This window comes from Tympanuchus pallidicinctus, unplaced genomic scaffold (genome assembly GCF_026119805.1).
Source record: "Tympanuchus pallidicinctus isolate F22 unplaced genomic scaffold, pur_lepc_1.0 scaffold18, whole genome shotgun sequence".
Classification (NCBI taxonomy): Eukaryota; Metazoa; Chordata; class Aves; order Galliformes; family Phasianidae; genus Tympanuchus; species Tympanuchus pallidicinctus.
In genome coordinates this window covers 1126945-1147026 of record NW_026294699.1, presented here as the reverse complement: position 1 = coordinate 1147026, position 20082 = coordinate 1126945, and the positions used below count along the sequence as shown (strand labels likewise).

Below are 20082 nucleotides of genomic sequence, written 5' to 3'. Positions count from 1 at the left end.
TAGAAAATGTAGCTTAGTGCTGACCCGTCTCTGCCTGTATTCCTGTCCAAAGCTTTGTGCCGTCCACTTGAGATTGGGGTGAGAGGCGCAGGCAGGTTCATAGCTCTATATCCCTCTGGTGGTGCCCCCCAAAATCTAGTGCGCCCATTGCAGGCCAGGCTTGTACCAGCAAACTGCTCACAAGAGCCTCCAGAGTGGTTGTGACCTCAGGAAAAAATATAAAAACCAGGCAAAAAGAGGCTGCAAAGTACAACAGTGCCTCTAGAGTGGAACCTGACCAATAGCTTTGGTCTTGGGACAGCAGAAGTGGAGGATGACAAGACACTGTGTTTTCTCAGACTGTTCGCCTTGGCAAAGCAAGGGAAAGATCTCAGTTCTGGGAACAAAGTGAGGAATTTTGGAGTTGTTTCTGCAGCAGAAGAGTGAGACCGAGCGCATTAACACACAGAGGCAGCAGAGTGTGATCTCTGCTCCTTTTAGGCTTGGCAGCCTCATCTGTAAAAAGATCCCCTAGCAAAGGTTAGGAAACGCAATCCCATTCCACGCAGACCCTGACTCTGAGGGGAGAGCGGTGCTGATGGCTGGTGGCTGCCCTCCCATCTCACAGGCTGGCCCCATCCTGGCAGATTTTGTCGCTGTTTCCCTTTTGGCTGTTGACTGTGGTTGGTAAGTTCTTCCAATCCCCTTTTGGGCTCAGTCAGTGCACATGCATTCATTGGTCTCTGGGCTGCCTGTCCTCTGCCTTGAGCAGCTGGGGGGCAGAGCCACTGCTGGGCAGCCTACAAAGGCTCTCCAAGGGATCCCCGCCGGGTGCAGCTGGAACCACCTCCCAAGGCCTGGGAGCCCCTCTCCCAACAAAACCAGGCCTACCGAATCTGTAGCAATCTCAAGAGACTGAGATTCCCTTCTGACAGCTGTTTGCAGAGTGCTGGGTGTGCACCTCATGACCCCCAAAGGATAAAACAATCCATGATCTTCCACAGGAGAGGAAAAACCCAATCCTACCTTATCTCCTCTTTGAATTAGAAAGAAGAAAACCTTACCACTTCAAGCAAGACAGAAAAAGAAAAGAATTTTGAAGAGTAGTAAGCACTGTACCTGCAGTTTCTTAACAAAACCAAGGAGGAATACTGCTGTTCTAAGACATATGAAGCTGTGACAGATGATCCTCCATCTTTCTGCTGAAGTCATTTTACTCCAGGGACAAAACAGTTCTGTTTTCTTTGCCTAAATTTTCTTTTGCTGTCCACCATTGCTGCATTCATACTTGGAACTGAAGGAAAGTTTGCAAGCCACGCTGCCTTAGAAAATTGAACGTTGACATTACATTACTGCGGTGCTCTGATTACTGGCAACAGTCCTTTCCTGTGGATACTGACACACCTACTGTGTTTGGCACATCTGTCTTTTTCCCTTCGAGTACATTGACAAGCATTAGCCACCGAAATGGAAGAAGTCTGGGTTGTGTATCTGTGCCTGATCTTGTTTGTCATCGTGGTTTATCTAATGAAGCATAACCGACACGTGGAGGAGGTCAAGAAAGAGATGGAAAGCAAAAGCCCTCCACCTTCCTCTTCCTTTTTTCCCAGTAACGTTGGCAAGCAACTGGAGCACACCCAGGAGGAGCTGGAGCACTACCTGGAGAGGTTAACCCACGTCTTATTTGACACAGACGCCAGGAAAAGGGAGGGCCACCACGACCAGAAGTCCCACCATCACCAGCACAAAAGCACCGATGCGATGTCTGAAGCTGTGGAGCACGCAGGAAAGGAAGCAGCTTACTCTCCACATCTGGCAAGCCATACAAGGGTTCAGGTACGAGGCCCATCCAAACCTTCAAGCCCCAGCAGACCTACAGCTCCTGCTTGGGGAGCTGAGCCTGTGGAAATGCACAGCCCATAAATTTGGATGGGGAAGAGGTGGGCGGAAAGCCTCACTATTCTGAAGAATAACAGTGCTTCCATATTTTTGCAACACTGAGCAGTCAGTGAGAGGAACCTGTGTGTGACCTTACTTTTATATACGTTGCAAGTATAAGAGATTAACGTTTTTGTTAGTATCTGTGCATGTGTGTGTCTGTCTAAACAACATCCCCTCCTGTGTGAACAGAAGCAGGTTTCATTCCTTATTTTAAGAAATGATCAGGCACGTTTTTATCTGTAAAAGTCTCCCACTTTTCTGACAGGCAGTGGTGTTTGGCCACTTTGCTCAGGCAAGGATATGGTGTGGTAGGGCACAGGAGCTCTGCAGGCACCTGGCCTAGCCTAGGCTGAACACGGGCTATTGAGCCATGAGAGAGACGTGGGTAATTTTTCTGCTTTGCATGAAGATGTTGCACAGTGTGCTCTGAAAACATGAGAGTTGCTATTGGCAACCTGCAAAATTCTCTTATCTGGCCAAGGCACTTTATTTAGGGAATGGAACAAGATGCATGCCTTTATATTTTTATCGTTATCCTCATTGCAATACATCAGATTGTGCCCTTGAGATGACAGAGTTGCATGGCAGCTATGCAAGGCTGTGTTACTTTATGCTAGCAGCTGTTTATAGTCTTCATTCTTGAGACACGTATCTTGCAGTGCCAATGCCCCTCTGTGTCAGTGAGCACATTCTGGGTCCAGGTGGGAACTCCGGGACGAAGCCGTCCCCATAGAGAAGAGACAGACCTTGATGTCGGTAACCACAGCCTGCCAAAGAACCAAGAGACAGGCTTCTTTTCATAGCATTGAAGGTGCTGCTATAAACAGCCTTTTTGGGGAGCCAGGCAGCTCCCTAAGAGATCATCGTTCCTTCTTCGTCCAGAGCTGCCTGAGCTATTTGGAGGAATCAATGCATCCACGTGGAGGGAGAGAGGCAAACATACGAAATGTGAGACTGTTGTGCAGAGCGCATGAGTGGAGGCAGTAATTCCAGTGGTTATTTATTTACTGGCACCTTTCATTTACTAAAGTCAGTGCTATTAGTTTCATTAGATCTGCTGCAGATCAAGAATAGCAATGATTTTTCATGTGAAAACGCATCGTTGCAAAATAACATCATCTTCCTCCTGAAGCACAATGGAAAGCTTTTCAACATCACCTGAACAGCATCAGTGCCAGAAAGGCAGAGTTTGTAATTATGGTCATGCAAAGTGTGCTGGGACAGTTCTGGGGCAGGATTTGAGTGGGCATGGTTCCCCAGGTGCTTGGCGTGATGCAGGTGTCGTTTCTGTGCCCCCCAAGAGTTGGCCTTGGGTGGACACGAGGGCTTTTCTCTCTCCTGAGGCTGAGGGAGGACCTGCTCAGGGGAGGAGCAGCATTCTTTTCCTTCTGAGCATTTCCTGTCTCTTTCAAAGTGAGTGTAGGTTGGTGCCGAGTTAGGATCTCTGGAAAATGAAATCCTCAGTATTGTCTAGCAGAGGTAGGATTTGCAGCAAAAGCTCCTTTGGAGATCACATCAGTCTTCTTAAGCAGGCAAGTCCAGAATTTCTGCTGGCTTTCCTGCCTGGTTCTGAGAAAGCAGGCAGCTGGTGCTGCTGTGGGAGGGAGGTGGCATGAAACCTGCTTTGATGGAGAGAAAACACCACCTAACCAGGCTGGGCAAGCATTCAGGTGGAGATTGAGAATAACAGAAATGGTGCCAGCAGGAGGCCTTGCGGATTCTTTAGAGGCACTGAACTTATTAAATGGACTCTGATCAAGTCGTGGTTGGTCAGCGTCAGTGCAGACACCCTCCATTATCCCATCTTCCACCAGAGAAAGCTCTCCTGTCTTTTAAACTGATGTCCAAAAGGATCTAGGGATGTCTCCTTCATTGCACTCATCTAAGCCTTTGTCTAGTAAGGTAGAACCCATTTTCTTATGAATTTCTATTTGTTTTTGCACATGACTGTACTAAATGAACTACAAGCCATTTCCAGAGATTCCCTGTTCTCATGGAAACTGAGCGGTCCACTCATGGCAGCCAAAACAGAGCAAGCAAACAGTCAGAATTAATGCCACAAAACACAGGAAGGTGGGATGGGTGAGGGTAGAACAGAGTAGTAAGCAGACCATGTAGGAAAGATGTACTCCGAGGGCTTCCTGCTTCATCGAGCTAAATCAGAGCGGGGTTATTCTCAGGTTGTTCTCAGAAGCAATGGAAAATGAGTGGTGACAGATGGCAAAGAGGCATGGGCCTCCTACTTGCTGGTAAAATAGATGGCCAGCCAAGCTGTGATACCATGCAGGGTAGTGAATGCATTCCTGTTAGGACAAGGCAGAATCTGGAAGTCTTTCAACACAGCCACAGGTTTTAGAAAACCCTCGGTGTCAGCTCTGGGCCACGCAGTGGTTGGAAGCACAGTGCCCCAGCTGGGGATGAGCTGAGCCGTATCCTAAGGGATGTGCCCTGCGGCAGAGGGAATCCCAGCTGTGAACGGGCATGTCTGCGGGGTCTGCAGTGGGTAAACGCGTGGTAACTTCCCCAACTTGAAGGCAGTGACTCTCCTGACACCCCATCGGGGGCCCATGCTTGTGTGTGCTGTGTTTGACGTGAGTCAAAAGGTTCAGTGCTACCAGTGCTGCTGGAAGTGCCTCCCAAGGTCAGTAAATGAATGCAGTGCTGTCTGTAACTCGTGAGCCCCCACCTGCAGCACTGCATCCAGCTCCAGCCCTGGCACAGGGACCTATTTAAAGGGAGTTGATAAAAGAAAGGATTGAGACCAACTTGTTACATAGTCTGATAACAATAGGACAAGGGAGATGGCTTTAAACTAAAAGAGGTGAGATGTGAGGAGGAAATTCTTTACCCAGAGTGTGGTGAGGCACTGGCACTGCCCAGAGCTGTGGGTGACCATCCCTGGAGGTGCCAATGGCCTTGGATGGACCCCAGGAGCCTGATCTGAGGGGGGGCAGCAGCCAGTCCATGGCAGGGGTGCGGAGGCCCTTCCCACCCACCCATGCTGTGGTTCTGCGATATCAGGACATATATCTGAAAACAGATGTTTCACGTTTGCTTCAACCCTGACCTTTAAAGAGACACATTCCAAGCAGCACAGGGAACTTGAGGTTCACCTTGAAACACGATGAACTTCCAAGCTTCTCTTTTTAATAACGTGAGAGGACAGTTCTGCCCTGCTTTTCTTTGCGGTTAAGGAAGAGAGGACGTTCCAGCAAGCTGATCAGAGGCTCGGTGCCTTTCAAGCCTATCGTCGGTAATGAGGTTTACAGGTACAGAATTTCCTTCCCCTTGAATCACTTTCCCCGCCCCAGCAGCTGGTGACATTTAAGTAACAGCTATATTTGTAGTCTAGCAGATTAGGATTTTTTAACTTGCAAGATTTAACTCCAATTGGCTGAAAAATTAGTTGTGACATAAACCTTCATGTGATCCATAAGAATCCAGCATGTCCCAGCAGTGGGTAATGTGAGCCAGCAACCAGCAATGTAGATGTGCATGGATCTGCTCCATGCCTTACAAGAGAGGGACTGACAATAGGAGGTTTTGTATACACCGTTTCTGGGAGGTGATATAGAAGAATATTCCAAGAATAAGTCAACATTGTCATCTTGCACGCTCCCCATTTTTAGGCTTGTTGAATAATTTCTAGTTTCAGTAGTGGATGTAAGATTCTTGTTAAAGAAGGTAAACGGAGGGCTATAAGATGGCAAATAAGCAGGTATATTAGAATGGTAGAGGATGGAAATTTATGTTCCTCTGTGGATCTTTGCTCTTGAATGGCTGTTCAGACTGGGCATTTTCAAGAGCTCTGTTGCAGGTTTTGAGGACTTTGTGTAAGTAAATTTCAGCCTTGGTGTTAGCCCTAAGGTGTACTGTAATTGTTGTCATTTGGTATCACATCACCTTCTGTGATGGGGCATCTTTAGTCGTGTGAGGTGCTCATACAGCTGGGTGAGATGAGATGAAGAAGGAATACGTGACTGACTCAAGAAGTGATTCAGTTATTTGAGGAAAGATTAGAAAGAATGGATATTATTTGATGGAAAACCGATGCACGTTTGGTAGAGCCTTGCGTGTTTCCTCTCCTGGCTGTTTGAATGAGGCATTGATGAGATCAGGCAGGCCAGGTGGCAGCAGCAGAGGAAAATGACCATAAACAGGCAGGCAAGCTCTTAATATCATACCAATGATAATATCAGTATGGCTTTATCCTGTTGGCATGTCAGTCTGTCCTCCGTGCTGTGCTCTGCAGTGGCAGTGTTCCGGCCTTTGATGTGTAGGACTCTGTTTAACTGAAGGGCAATCTCGATCACAGTGTTGTCTGTGCTCTGCTCTGAGTGTTGCCAGGCCTGCAGCAGGACCCCTGCCCGCCACTTCAGGTGGGCAGAAGTGACCTCAGGGGTATTCACACTGTTTAACTTCAGACATTTCACTTAGGTGCCCCGAGATTTGGAGCATTGAAGTTAGGAGCAAAAACAAAATGCCTAACGTAGCCTTGATAAAGGGTGTGATTAACCATGTCCCAGCTCCCTTGCCCTTAGCCTGTACCACCCTGACTAACTGTGGTATTCCCACTGAAGAAGAGAATGAGGTCTAGAAGCACAGCATTACAGCTCAGAAATTCCAAAGCCTTTCAGTGCTTGTTAGCACTTACAAGAGGCCTGAACCCTTAACTTGTCTAACTGGAGAGGTAGGATATGCCTGACTGCAGACTTAGGTGCCTGCAAGTTCCACACATAAAGCCTGAGCTAATTAACCATTGCTGCTACTGTACACAAGAGGAAAACAGGCATCCTCGGAAGGTGATCCGTTGGGTGCGTTGGCACCTCTGTTCAGATGGGTGCCAAAACTGGGTGATGAGTCCTGGCTCCTCTGTGGTGCAGCACTGTGCGGTGGGGATGCCTGAGCTGCTGGTGGAAACTCAGTGCTACTCGGTTGGAGCAGAACTCCGCTCACACTAATTAGCTCAGTGTTCTCCTTACTAATTATTTCAAATTGCTTCACAATTTGCAGATCACTGCTTAGATTTTTTTCAGGTTTTCATGAGGGGGACGAACATGGTTAACATGTCTAACTAATTGCTGTGGCCAATGGGCCAGAATAAGAAAAAGGGCCTTTCCACTAAACTCGGGGTTTTCAGGACTTACTTGTGTCCCAGAGAGAATCATAGAATCAGAGAATCACAAGGTTGGAGACTGCCTACAAGATCATCTAGTCCAACCGTTGCCTTATCACCACTGCCACCACTAGCACTAAAGAGAGTGCATCGCCTTCAATCCCAGTTAAATAAGTTACCAAAGAGATTAACAGACGAGCAAATCTCTACTTTAGTCTTAAAACAAAATGCCTGTTACTTGGGCAGAGTCATTCTTGTGATCATTCTGTGTTTAAAGGCAATACAGAAACTGACTGAATGTCTCAGGAAGTTGCATGCAGACAGAAGGCAATCTTTCAAGTGGATGCTTGAATTATTGACTTGGCTGCTGTGGCATCCTTTTTTAATCCAGTCCAGTTGATAGTAAACACATCTCCTCTCAGTTTGGTACCTGCCAGAGTCCTGGCATGAGCCATCACTGTCCACGCCGTGCCTTCGTTATAGACGTGCATGGGACGGTGTGCTCGTTTGGTCTTTGTGCCCTTGGACAAATGTCCAGTTCAACGTCAATTCAGAAAACATCAAACTGAATCTCAAATGTGTCTGGGAGAAAGCCAGATGAAGAGAACAAGGCCAAGGCTGTGCAACCTGAAGGATGCAGGGAAGTGAGCTGGGGATGATGGTGTGCTCGCTCTGTTTCCTTGCAGAAATGTGAGCTAGCCAGCAGAACTGCCAAGCATCAGATTTACAGCAAAGAGCAGCACTCACAGGGCACAGCTGCGAATTTCTGCCAAACAGCAGCATGGCAGTCAAACGTATGGATTTCTAAAGAACTACATGCCTTTGTAAAAGCTGTGGCCATGAGAAGCTCCCTGATTGCAACCAGAAGGACAAATATCTACATAGGATTAATTAAAAAACAAGCAAACAACAATCCTGTTACCTTGTGTACACCATGTCCTAGATTTGGACATGACCATGATTCAATGGCCATCTTCCCTCAGCAAATGGGATAAGCAAACCAAAGAGAGGCAGGGCACAGTGCTGAGCATTCAGCCTCTGCAGCCCGACCAGAAGGGATGAGATTCTCCAGTCCTGGCAAACACACAAAGTGAGCTCACAGATAAACCAGCAGCACCATTTGTTCCAGCCTGCCTCACTTCTGATAAACCAGATTTCAAGATCTTCTGGTCATCAGAAGGGAATCCAACATAGTTGCTAGCTATCCAAATCGCAGGAACGAGCAACAATACCAGAATGCGTAATGACAGATTTACAATCGATCACATAGCAGTCCTCGGGTTGGGGACAGCTGAAGGGCTTTGTGAGAAATGCTAGTGCATTACAGAGGGCTCCAAAGGACCACACGTGTCTACAGCAAGGAGTGGAGCCCGGTTGGGTTCGGCCCTTTGAAGAACCATTATAAGCCCAAAGGTAGATTCCTAGACAGGAGAAAGACTTCCGTCTGCCAGTGGGACAAAAATACCACTTTCTTGGGATGGATCAGTTTGGACTGACCCAGGATTTGGGAGCTGACAGTGAGGTAATAATAATTAGTATCAAACCCTTTTTGGATTCCCAGTCTTTGGTGAGTAGGACAGCATTATGGCCAGGGCTCAGCGGCTCTGGGTTCTGTGCCTCACTTCTCTGCTTCAGTTTGGATAAGTATCACTGCAGGCTTTATTCAGCAGAACACTTGGAGGCAGCCCTCAAGACCAGGTTTACACAGAGAACTGTGTGTTCTTCAGATAGACTCTGATGGGCTGTTTGGGGCCACTGCTGAGCATATGGCACAGGTTGCTCACCTTCAAAGCCTTTGAATGCACATGAGGAAGGTTGGAGAGTCCATCGTACTCCCAGGAGACACAGCCTTAGCCTGCCTTCTGAAAATGAAATCAGTCCACCCATACATAAGTAAGCCGTAAGAAAGGGCAGTATGGAGCTGCAAGAGGAAGGAGAGTAATAGCTCATTTAAGGCTTTTAGTATTCTAACCATGAGGTGAGGAAGGGGACTGACCAGGAATAATGAAAGCTTGCGTGCAGGGGCAAAGTCAAGAGGTGCCAGCCAATGCTCTGAGGCTATGGAGGTAAGACAGAAAGGATGTGATGAAGGGTCTTCCTAGGAAAAGACAGAGTGCCTATGGCATGTCAAGTTTGGCAAAGGAGATGATGCCTTGGCAGAGACACCAGGATAAAACACTGATATTAAGGAAATAGGTGGAAATATTAAAAAAGTTTTTGATTGTACGCAGCACAATTTGAGAACAGAGAAAGTGATTGCAGCTTCCAGCAGGACCTGGAAGGAAAGAACTGATGGCAATGTGAGCACAGAGTGGGCTAGTGGACTGTGAAAAATAGAATAGGACAGTAAATTGGAAAATCAGGTGAGTAGGAAATGTAAAAAAGAATGTGACTGAGAAAGAATGAAGGGTTGGTGTTTGGGGATAGAAGGACAGATAGGACCAAGGTCTATGGACCAGGGTTTGTGGATTTGTAGACTGTCAGTAGTGTTCTCATCAGGGCTGGAAGTGAAGAGTCAAGATGAATTCAAGAAGTCGTGGGACAAGAGGATTGAAAGGAGCAGGTCAGGAGTGGCTAACTGAACTTCCCCAGAGTAACAAAGAGGGCTGACGGCCAACTCAGTAGGTGGAGAACTGGGCAGGGAGTCACTGAGCGCAGAGAGCCCACAGGATGGGGAGAGGGCAAGTCAGAGTGGTGAGAGGAACAGTGAGGAGCAACCAGGAGGAACTCAGTGAGGGGAATTGCCAAGAAGTGGTAAAACTCTCTGTAGGCTTGAATAAAACTCCCCAGCAGAGCTGCTGAAGCTGTCTATCATGTGCCCACTGTTAGCCCACTCAAGCGTGAAGATCTGTGTGTTAGTTTAAATCACTCTTACGATGTTCTAAGTCATTGTTGCTTTGCCACCAGCATGCGCCTTGACGTGGCTCAGCTCAGTGTGTTGAGATCTGGTCATTTGATCTCTTGCAGTGAGTCTGAGGAAGGGTGGAGCAAAATCACTTCTTGCATCTGGTGATGTCCGGTGGCACTGGCACATCTCTGGGTGACAGTTCCTCAACGGGCCTGAGCTTGAGTCTGTAATGTTTGCTCTGCATTAGACGCCCTTTGGGTTTAGGAAATGCAAGTCTCTGAGAGCCGGGCAGCCATGACCACGTAACACCAAGTCGGGTGTGAGGGAAGCACTAATCCCATGTGTAATTGCTTGGCAGGAGGAGCTGCTGTGGTTTCCCCATAAACTGTTTGTGCCCAGGGAAGCCAGCAGTCTTGAGTCGTGCACCAGCAGCTGGTCATGCCCTGTGGTCTGCTCCTCCTGCTGCTCTTGTTCAGGCTCTGCTCTCAGGCTCCGGGCTCTCCGGGCATCCTGGTGTTTGTGAGGTCGTGTCAGAGGGCAACACTTTGTAGAAACAAAAGTGTTTCAAACAGCTGGGAAACCCATGGTTCTTAAAAGCTGCCTCTTGTTTGAAAGCAGTCTTGGTCCCAGCATCCCCTTTGCCCTCAGCCACTGCCTGTCCCTCCACCTGGCGGTGTGGGGCTCCTGCAGGCAGGGCGCTGGCGTGTGGGCAGCCTGACCAGCACCGCATTGAGTTACAGTCAGGCCCCCACAGGAATGCAGGGCCCTGCCAGTGTGACCCGTTCAGATATCCCAACCAACAGCAGGAGCCACTGGCTGTCTTTAAACCAGATAGGTCAAGTTAATGTCACAGCGCAGCTTTGCCAGAAGGAAGGCTGGAGTGCAGTATGGGGGGGAGAGCTGGGTTTGCTTTTCCTGTTTGTCCTGTATTTTTCCATTCCTTTGTTCAGCCGCTCCTTCCCACAGATCAGCACTGACCTGTTGGGAAGGCACCAGGTTTGGGATGCTGGAGGGCAATGCTGAAGCCCTGGTGGGCCAACCTTTCCCTGGGTTGCTCAGATGGCTTCTGGGAGCTGTTTGAAGCCCCTGGCTGCTACAGCGTGAGCCACCAAATAAAGAGACCTCTCAATTCAGAAAAGCCTGAGCAGCAGCAGTTTGACTGTGCACCCAGCAAGACTCTTCTCAGCCTAAAGATCAGGTCCTGATCAAGCTGCTCGCACCTGCTATGCAAGTAAGGAACGTGATTCCTTGCACCAGCTCCCTGCATGGAAACTTAGTAAGCCACAGCTGTGCTTGGAGACAAGAGAAGCAGATTTAGGAGCGGAGTGCAGAGATTTATTTTACAAGCATATGAGGAGTGACCCCAAAGGGCGCCCGCCTGTGAGCTGACCCGAAATGCAAACCCGCTGTTCACAGCATCAGCAGGCAGGCGCTGGGCTCGCAGCTGATCCACTGTAATCCATAGGCTCTAGGGAAACAATCTAACACGTCCTTATCATTAAATACTCGTGTGAGAGCTCAGGAGTCACTTGTATCCCTGCTTCTGGTTTGTAGCTGCAGCAGGGTTTCGCTGGCAGCACTCAGTACTGTTTGTTGAGAGAGAGCAAAGCGTGGCAGCTGGCTGCAGCTCTGCATGTTTGTGCCTCCCTAGCTCTGACACAGCCCTCTTCCTTAAGTCACGTTCATTTCCAAGCTGCCATAAGCAGGATGAGTGCAGAACATGCAAGGCACGGTCGAGAGCCCGGAAGATATTTTGGGGTTGGTTAAAAGGGGATTTCTGTATTCAGCTGCTCTGTGCCCAAGAGCAGCTGTGGCAAGGGGCTGTCAGCAGCAGAGGGCACTGACGGTGACAGCAGCCTGTGGCTGACGGGTACAGGACCAAAAATGATACTTGCATGTCAAGTAAAGCAACTTAGAGTTGTGTTCTTTTCTCCCTGTGATGGTAAAGGAAGGGATTCTTTGTTCTGATCTTTTGAAGTCAGTGGAATGGTTTCCTTTATTATCCCAAACTACAAAGCCACAAATGCTCCACCTGGGGATCAGTGTCTGTTTCCACTAAGAAACTCTGTGAGACTTCAACTGCCATTTCGCCTCATTTCTTTTCCTGGTTCATCTTTTTCTCTGCTGTGGTTGCTGAGTTTGTTCATCGTTGTTCCTCCTTGTGCATGTCAGCCACACCAGTGATGTCTTCTGGAAAGACGAGCAGTGGCCATTCTTTGCTCTTTCACCCAAACTCTGGAGCATGCAGTGCCAATTTTCAGGTCTCTGAATGTTGCTTTTTTAAGGAAAAGAAGTCCTGAGAAGGACTTTGCTCTGGACATGGTTGCACAGCAGCAGAACTGAAGGACTCACGCCGGATGGGATGGTGACCACTTTGCTGGGTGGAGCAGCTGAAGGCAGCCGAGAGCAGGAGGGCTCCAGCTCTGCTCCTGTGATGCCCGTGGTCTTAATCGTAGCGATGGTGGAAAGCCCCAGGGCTTCCTGCTCTTCTCTCAGAGCAAAGGGTCAGGTCAAGGAGGCACCCACCTGAGGTTGTTATTCTTTTTTGTTTGTTTTGTTTTGTTTCTGAACAGGAGAGAACCACTCCTCCTGGAAGCACTGAGAATATTGTGGAAGAGATTGGTGAGTTGGGCCAAACTCTAAGATTGTGCTTTTGCCACTTCAACCAGAAGTGATGGGGTGAAACACTCCTGGCTTTGCCCTCTCGTGCATGAACATCTGTACTTCCAGCCAGCTGTTCAGATTCCTTCCTCGTTAGCACTCAGTGCTGTGCAGTATCTGCTAGGCACAAGGGGTGTTGTTGATTTCAAAACCAAACTTTATCTTGTCCCCTTACAAAGCAACCCTTCCTTCACATGGAAGCAGTGAGACCACAAGTTGAGACTTCAGTGGGCAGGGCTGGTCAAATGAAGGAGAGCTGCACCAGGCTGGGTTGTGTGGGGTTCATGCTTATCTCAGCCCTTCAACCACCAGCAGATTCCCAACCAGCCCTCAAAATCATGTAGTCAACAACTGCTTTTGGTGGCAGCTCCTGGAAGCTTTAGATGTTTTGCTACTATCACCCACAAAACTATTTTTTTTTTTAACAACGTGAAATAATTAAATCTATGTTTTGTTTTAGAGGAAATCTTCTGTTGCTGAAAGAAAAGCATTTATCAGTAACGAGATAATCTTAGTTCAGATGCTGTTCTTGTGAGGAAAATATTTAAACCTTTTCACCTCCAAACCTACTTTGGCCTCCCTACTTCCCCATGGGTTTGGTTGTTCCCCCTTTAGCTTTAGTGGGAAAACACAGTGGGTGATTCCCACTGGACCCGTGCACTTGGCATCCCATCTGAGGGTGTTCTAGATAGATGCAGTCACTTGGAATACCAGCATTACCTGTTCAACTATATAAATACTCATGTGAGTATACTAGTCCTATCATGAGCATCCTTGCAAATTCTTGCCTTTGGTCTGCAGCACCTCTAATGGATCTTCATGTCCCAAGGAGCCACTCACCAAAGGCTTACTGCAAAACCAGCTCTCAGACCAGCTGGGCCATGTGTTGGATGTTTGACTAGCACTCCAGCAATTTAGAATTGTGTGTATTAAAAGGAAGGAAGTCCTCATAATTTCAATTTCCTCTGCTTTATCACACACAGGTAAAGCCACTTCACTCGCTTCCTTCCTCTTTTTGTAAACTCTACAGATCTGTGTTTGGAAACCTCAGCTTATTTTTATGCTAACTGCACACACATTTAACATAATAACTGTGTGTGCACCGTTCGACAATGGTGAAATGTGTGTGCAGCACACAGAGCACAGGCACAGATTGTCAGTTCACCAGCAGGTAAGGAAGAGACCAAACAGCAACGCACTGATGGCAGCTCTCCAAAAGGGACCCATTTCTGGCCATTCTGTTTTGTGCTCTTCTATGCTGCCTGAACCAATGTGAGAAACAGAGCAGGTGAGGCACATCCTAGGAAAGCAGGAAAGACAGATTCATGTACTGAGGGTGTGCTGCACTTGTCAGGCCTGCTGTTAGCCAGCATGGAGGAGAAGGGAGGCCAATGAAATGGCCACCGAGCCGTTTGGTGACCGTTCCTCTGTATGCACATAAGGACAGCGAGCGTGCTGGAAGCCAATGGCTCCCTAATTCTGCCTGTGTGGGGCCGAGTAAATCACAGCTGCAGAAGCCCCTCCTGGTTCTTGGAGAGTGCGTGCGCTGTGGTCTCCCTGTGCTGTGCAGCGGTTGCGATTTCAGGAGGTCAGTGTGCTGGGTTTCCAAACATACTGGAAAATCATAATCAGGCTGGAGAGGATAGAGGTATTTTCAGCGAAGGAAAGGGGGCAGTACAGTGTTTACGTGGGATGCGGCACTTGGGCAGCCATTCCTAACCTCCTTAGCCCCACCAGCAACTGTTGCCACAGAAACTTCTGCAGGGCCTGCTGAAGACTTCAAGGAGCTTATCAACAGAGCTGTCTCTCTCTTTGTCCTGCTTCCAGAACAAGCGGTTCAGGAGACTGTAGACACAGATTTCTATGTGAGGAGAAGACAGCACCCGTCTGCTTCCAGGAGATACCGTGAGGGTCACTGGTAAACACAGCTCTCCGTGGGTACCCTTGTTTTGGCTGTAGCTCTCCTTGCAACCTCCCTCTTTTGTTTTCTTGCTCTCCTGGGCTCCATTTATGCTAAGCTCAGATGTGTCCTTAAGCGGTCGGGGGGAGAGGAGAGCTGCTGGCACCTCCCAGTAGTGTTGGTGGCCCCGTGGGAAGGCGTTTGGTGGCCCTGGGGCTGGGGGCTGCTGCAGGAGGCAAGAGGAGCTGCAGGAGTGGGTGAGGGAAGGGTGAGAATGGGGGATGTGGAGGAACACAAAATAATCCCGTGATGTTTCTCCTCCTCTGATGTGTGGCAGAAGCTCGGGTCATCCAGGAGGAGGAGGACTGGAGAGCAGGTGGCATCATTTTCTTCCTTGATGTGGGCCAGTGAAGAAAGGTTTTCATGAGTGACCTGAATTGCTTGACATGTCAGCAAGGGTTTCCATCACTCACTCTGTGTCCTGTCTGGGGAAATGCAGTGGAAATGGAGAGGTCTTTCCCAATGAAATGCCTTTGGGTGGCAGCTGAGCCCCTGATGGCACCCAGCATCCAGCCAGCATCCTGTTGGGCTGCAATGGCCATGCAAGGCGCTGCACTTGGTCTGCCTTGTCTGAGCTGTCTTCCATTGCTGTGCAGACGTGCTGGGAATTGTGCTGTGGGTATGAAGAGGAAAGGCTTCATTAGTATGGCAGAGCCACTGCATGCAGGTTCATCCCTCAGAATCCACCAGGCTGACGGACTAGGGCTGAGGAGATTGAGAGTGGGCTCAGCCTGAAGTTTGCCGTGACCCAGGTGACAGGAAGGGGAGAAACTGCACCTATGGAGGCCCCAAGTGTGCTCTCACAGCCAGGCAGCTGTCTGTCCAGTTTCCTGGCCACTTTGGGAAAAGTAGGAGAGCAGTGTGGGTATAGAGTTTGTGCAAACAAGAGAAGAGTGTGCCTACCGTGTGCTGTTCAGCTACTAAAAAGCACCTGCTTGGGATTCTTTTTCCTTCACTGTTTCATTGCTCAGTATTTAGATGCGCTCAGAGAACACTTCTGTAATCTGCAGCTTGGGGGGCCTGGTTTCACACAGCCACGCTGCATCGTCGTGCTTCTGTCTGACGTGGTGCACAGATGGATGCGTGTGCATACAGACACACGTGGCTGTGTGTTCTTCTAGAGCATCCTTGCTCAATTCCTCCTGCTTTAGCACACGTGAATCGATTGTTCGGGTTTCATGAACTAGATGCAGCTGCAGGTGGTTTACATACGCATGCTTATGGTTAGGTACGCCCTCCCAGCGATGTGTGTGGTGCACTATCTGTATGCTATATATCATATCATGTACAGCACGTGTGTATGGGGTGCATGTGCAATGATAGTTTAACCTTGTTTTTGCTCTGCAAGGTAAGCCATCCCAAATCCTCTGTTGGGGCAATTTAGAGCTGACACAGAGCCCCTGAGCATCAGGTTATCTTGACAGCTGAAGTAACCTTCCTTAGGCATGCCAAGTATCTGCCAGTTTATAATTAGAGCCCTTTCCTTGGCAGCTGCACCAGTGCAACGTCAGCTCAGAGAGAGGTGGGGAGAGTGGAGAAGGGCTCTTGGTGCATCCCAGCACACTGCAGAAAGGGCATTCAGAGAGCCCATCTCACAGGAGGCAGCGAGCTGGGAAGAGGACATCCCTTTCCATCAGGGCTGCTGAAAGCAAGAATTTCTCATGCTCTCAGAGCCAAGGGTTTAAAGTGTGCTTTGACCACCTTTGCAAATGCCTGGACAAACAGCCTCAGCTTTTCATAGCTGAAATGCTCTTCAAGAATGGGCAGCAGGACCCTGCATGCTGGAAGGGCCTTTGACAATCTGATCTGCTGTGGTTGCTGGTTTTCTCATCTGCACTGTCACAGCTCAGCCCTGGTCTTATTTCATTCTGGTGTTAAGTCCAGCTTGGGACACAGAAGCCATTTGGGTTTTACACCCTTGCAAATAAGATGAGAGCTCAGGCTGGAGCTGTCAGTGTACAAAAAGCTCTGCACCCAGGCAGGCAAAGAGCAGCCTGGTGGGGCTGGTTCTCCTCTCTCCCCTTCCCATTCCCAGTATGGCAGTCGGGGCAGAGCACTATCCCAGCCAAGCAGTGGGATACTGCCAGCAGGTTCTCACTTTGCTCCCCATGATTTCAGCTGCCATGTCCTTTGGCCATGAGATACATCAGTAGCTCTCACCTGCAATCTCTGGGCTGAGGACCAGTGCTCTGCCTAGCAAGTGTCCTCCCTGCAAAGGTGATGCCACTGGTTTGTTTCTGCTTTAGCTTCAGGATGCAATTGTCTTCCCCTCAGTAATTGCCTGCATATTTTTGTTCTGTTCCTTTCCTGCAGGCCTGAAACAGCCAGCAAGCCTGAGACCGACAGCACTTAGAGCAGTTGCTGGTACGTGTCCCTTCCCTCAGTGCCCATTGCATACAGCTCCATCGTGGCGTTAGGTGGCCACAGCTTGCAATGCCCCTCTGCTGTGGTCGTTACACGTGGCTGTCCTGTTAAACCCTGTGTCCATGGACAGAGAATCAGACGGTCTCTGCAGAAGGCCACCTCTCCTCCCGACTTCCTCTGTCCATGCCCAGGGAGCCCCTGGGCAGCACTGCAGTGTGGGAGGGTTGGGCTGGTGTCCTGAGCTCAGCCTGCGCTTCCTATAACATCCCCAGCAGGCTTGGGGTCCCAATGCTTCTTCCTGGCCTGCATGCCATTGCCTCCACACCTGGATGCTTAGGGGAGGAGGATAGAGAGAGATCCCATCTCCTTTCTGTCTGCATTGCCCTACCACTGCAAGGCTCCTGCCTCGGTCTCGTGGTCTCTGTGTTTTCCATGCGTACCTTGTTACCAGTCTGAGAAGATCTATGCTCTGCTAGGATACAGCCTGAGCCTGTCTGAGCAAAACAGAGCTGGTAGAGGTGTTGCTGGCTGCAGAACTTTGCAGAGCCACCTGAACAAGCTGCCCGCTCACCTGAATTAGCTGCAGTTGCATTTACTCAGTGCCCAGAGAAATCCCAGGACCCATCAAGGAGCTGAGAGATGGTGAAAACTCCCATTTGTCAGGAGGATCAGAAATCCAGAAATGGAAATACACCTCTATAGCCATTACTGTCATCTGCCTTGAAGTGAATCTAGCCCTGTAGTAGGGGTTTGCTCCTGGGGAGCAGTTTAGGTGCCCACCAGTAGTGTCTGGTCCCATTGGAGCTACCCTTGGGATCTCCCCGGCTTCCTGCTGTCATTCCCAGAAGGCAGATCTTCTGTAAGCCCCAAGTTACAGCTCTCACACCTTGCAGAGCTTTGAGCTCATAGAATCTCTGGTGAAACTGGACACCTGTGCTTAAATACCTGAATTGCGTCCTGATTTCATCGTGTTTCCCAAATAAGTTTACATCTGATGTTTACCCTGCGTGGTGTAGGAAAAGGAACTGCCCCTCCTCTGTCCTCGTGGAGATCTCAGCAGTCTGCTGCTGGGAAAAGACTGGGAAAAGAAAGGGAAGGGAGAGGAGGAAGCAGAGCCCACCATCAGCACCAGCCTTGCTGCGTTTGCCTTCTGACCAGGTCACGGTCCACCAGCGCTTACTCCTACTCCTGCAGTCTCTGTGTGCTTCCCACTCCTGCAGCCTCTGTCTTTGGGGACCAACTGAAGCCCAGCCTCACTCCCTCTCCTTCTGTTCCCCAACAGCTCCGGCTTCCATGGCGTGTGGTGGCAGCTTGCAGAACTTAGCGGCATTGCAGCCTTCCTGGAGGAGACCTGGAATGAACCAAGGGGTTTGGGGGGGGGGGGGGGGACAGGGCATCTTTATGGCATACCCGGGTGAGGGGAGGAGGAACATTCAACATTGCAGTTCTACTTTAGGTAGGGCAAAGAGCTTTCCCTGTGCTGAGGCCAGGTCAGGTGCATTTGCTGTTTCTTGAGAAATAAACACTCCTTATTTGTCTTATTTGTAAAGCTGCAGTGTTGATCCAATCAGAAATTTACTGGCAGCATCCCACACAGCTGCTGGGGTTGGCAGGCATCACTCTGCACCAAGAGAAAAAAGCAATGCCTAAAAACAGAAGGCAAAATCTCAAGAAGCACCAAATGATTTGGCCTGGCCAGTTTCTTTTTGAGTTAGGCATTGCAGTAAGTGCCTGTTTCAGGTACCTTGCAGAATGCAAAGCTGTTCGGTGACCTGAGAACATCGATAGCTGATAGCTGCCTGGCTTGACCCTTCTGGCTGAACTGAGATGGGGTTTGCACACACACTGCTGACACTGGGGGCTGGCAGTGCTTAGCTCCATCAGGGGATTCGAGGCAGAAGCTGTTGCCTGCTGTTTCGGTTCAATATCTGCAAGTTGAGAGAGGAGCCAGGGAGTGCTGGGGCTGGACACTGGAGGGTTTTCCATCTCCAAAGCCCTTTCCCATATGGCAGCACTTGAAAGTCAGAGGAGTTAGATGTGACCAGTGACATTGGTGACAGAGGCTCAGTGGGGAAGAAGAGTAAACAGTAGGTAGAAATGCACTGGGTGCTGATCCATCATCTACTAACCCACTAAACCCCATCCAACAGATTTTCAGTCCGTTCTTTGCAATGTAAAGGCTGCCCCGAAGGCCTTGCAGTGCTCTCTCATCTGCTGTGAGCACTTTACATCCTTGTGCTACAGTCCCTGTGATATCACGTGGGATGCACAGTACCAATCAATTTAATCTGCCAGGAAAAAAAGAAAAAACACCTCTACAGATCTCTCAATTCACAGCAATTCCAGCCAGCAATGGGGGAAGGAAAAAAGCTGAAGTGGATAAACAGTGGGGATTTCCTCAGGATTTCATCTAGAATGGTTGCAGGCGAGCAACACAGAGGTGCTGAAAACAGCCTCCAAGCAGACAGTGGCTGCCAGGGTCATCCTGTGTGTGGTGCTGCCCTTCCAGGCAGGATCCTGGCAGCACACAAAGCCTGCAGCTCCTGTAGCTCTGCCCCAGCTCCCCCGCAGTCTTCCTAAGCCCTGACATCTAATCCTAAGGGTGGGGAGCGTGTCCTTGTTGGGGGCTGTGAACTCCTGCCTGAACACTTCACCTTGCCCCTCAGATGGGCTCCTCACTCGAGCAGCAAATGCCTGACATCTCTCAGCCTACAAGGGACAGGCCAGCGGCTCTGAAAGCGCTTTGCTGGAAGCAGTGCAGAGGTCTCCAGCTTCAGGAGGGCAGTGCGTGTTAGACTTGCTTGCAGCAGTAACCTTAGAGGCAGCACATGCAGCAGCCTGCACTGTAGAAGTAGCAGTGAAATGGAAAGGTCCTGTGAACACAGGGAGGAGCTCAGAGGTGCCTCTGTTGCAGCAGCAGAGCAGTGCTGCTCCGCACATACACGGCCAGGCACGGCTCACCACAGCTGGGTGCTGGCACAGGCTGGGGGTGGCCCACAACCTCGTGCCTCCCACAGCTGTCCAGGCACCAGCAGCTGGGTGCAGGCTGCCCTCGTTTCAGGGTGCTTGGAAGCCTCCCCAAGGCAGCCTCCAGCAGCACATGTGTCTGTATGCACAGCAGAGTCAGCCCGTTCCTCGTACGAACCACGAGCCATCAGAGCAAAACCAATAAACACTGAGCTCTTAGTGCCTCCTGCCTGCTGGAACTGCTGA

The 20082-nt window shown here is 49.6% G+C and overlaps 1 protein-coding gene across 5 annotated transcripts; it reads left to right on the top strand.

Annotated features, from left to right (window-relative positions):
- The first annotated feature begins 741 nt into the window (after nt 1–741).
- LOC128079065 (uncharacterized) lies at nt 742–20082 on the top strand. 5 transcript variants are annotated; one of them, XR_008205961.1, is made up of 5 exons: nt 742–1815; nt 12458–12506; nt 14373–14479; nt 16819–16869; nt 18152–20082. XR_008205961.1 is itself a non-coding variant. In XM_052679954.1 (5 exons), exons 1-4 carry the CDS (start codon nt 1447–1449, stop codon nt 16856–16858), a joined length of 549 nt encoding a protein of 182 aa, XP_052535914.1. In that variant the 5' UTR covers nt 743–1446; the 3' UTR covers nt 16859–16869; nt 18152–20082. The 5 variants fall into 5 exon arrangements, 2 of the variants coding, with proteins under 2 accessions (XP_052535914.1, XP_052535913.1); XM_052679954.1 differs by having other exon boundaries at nt 743–1815; nt 14373–14463; XM_052679953.1 differs by lacking the exon at nt 14373–14479 and having other exon boundaries at nt 743–1815.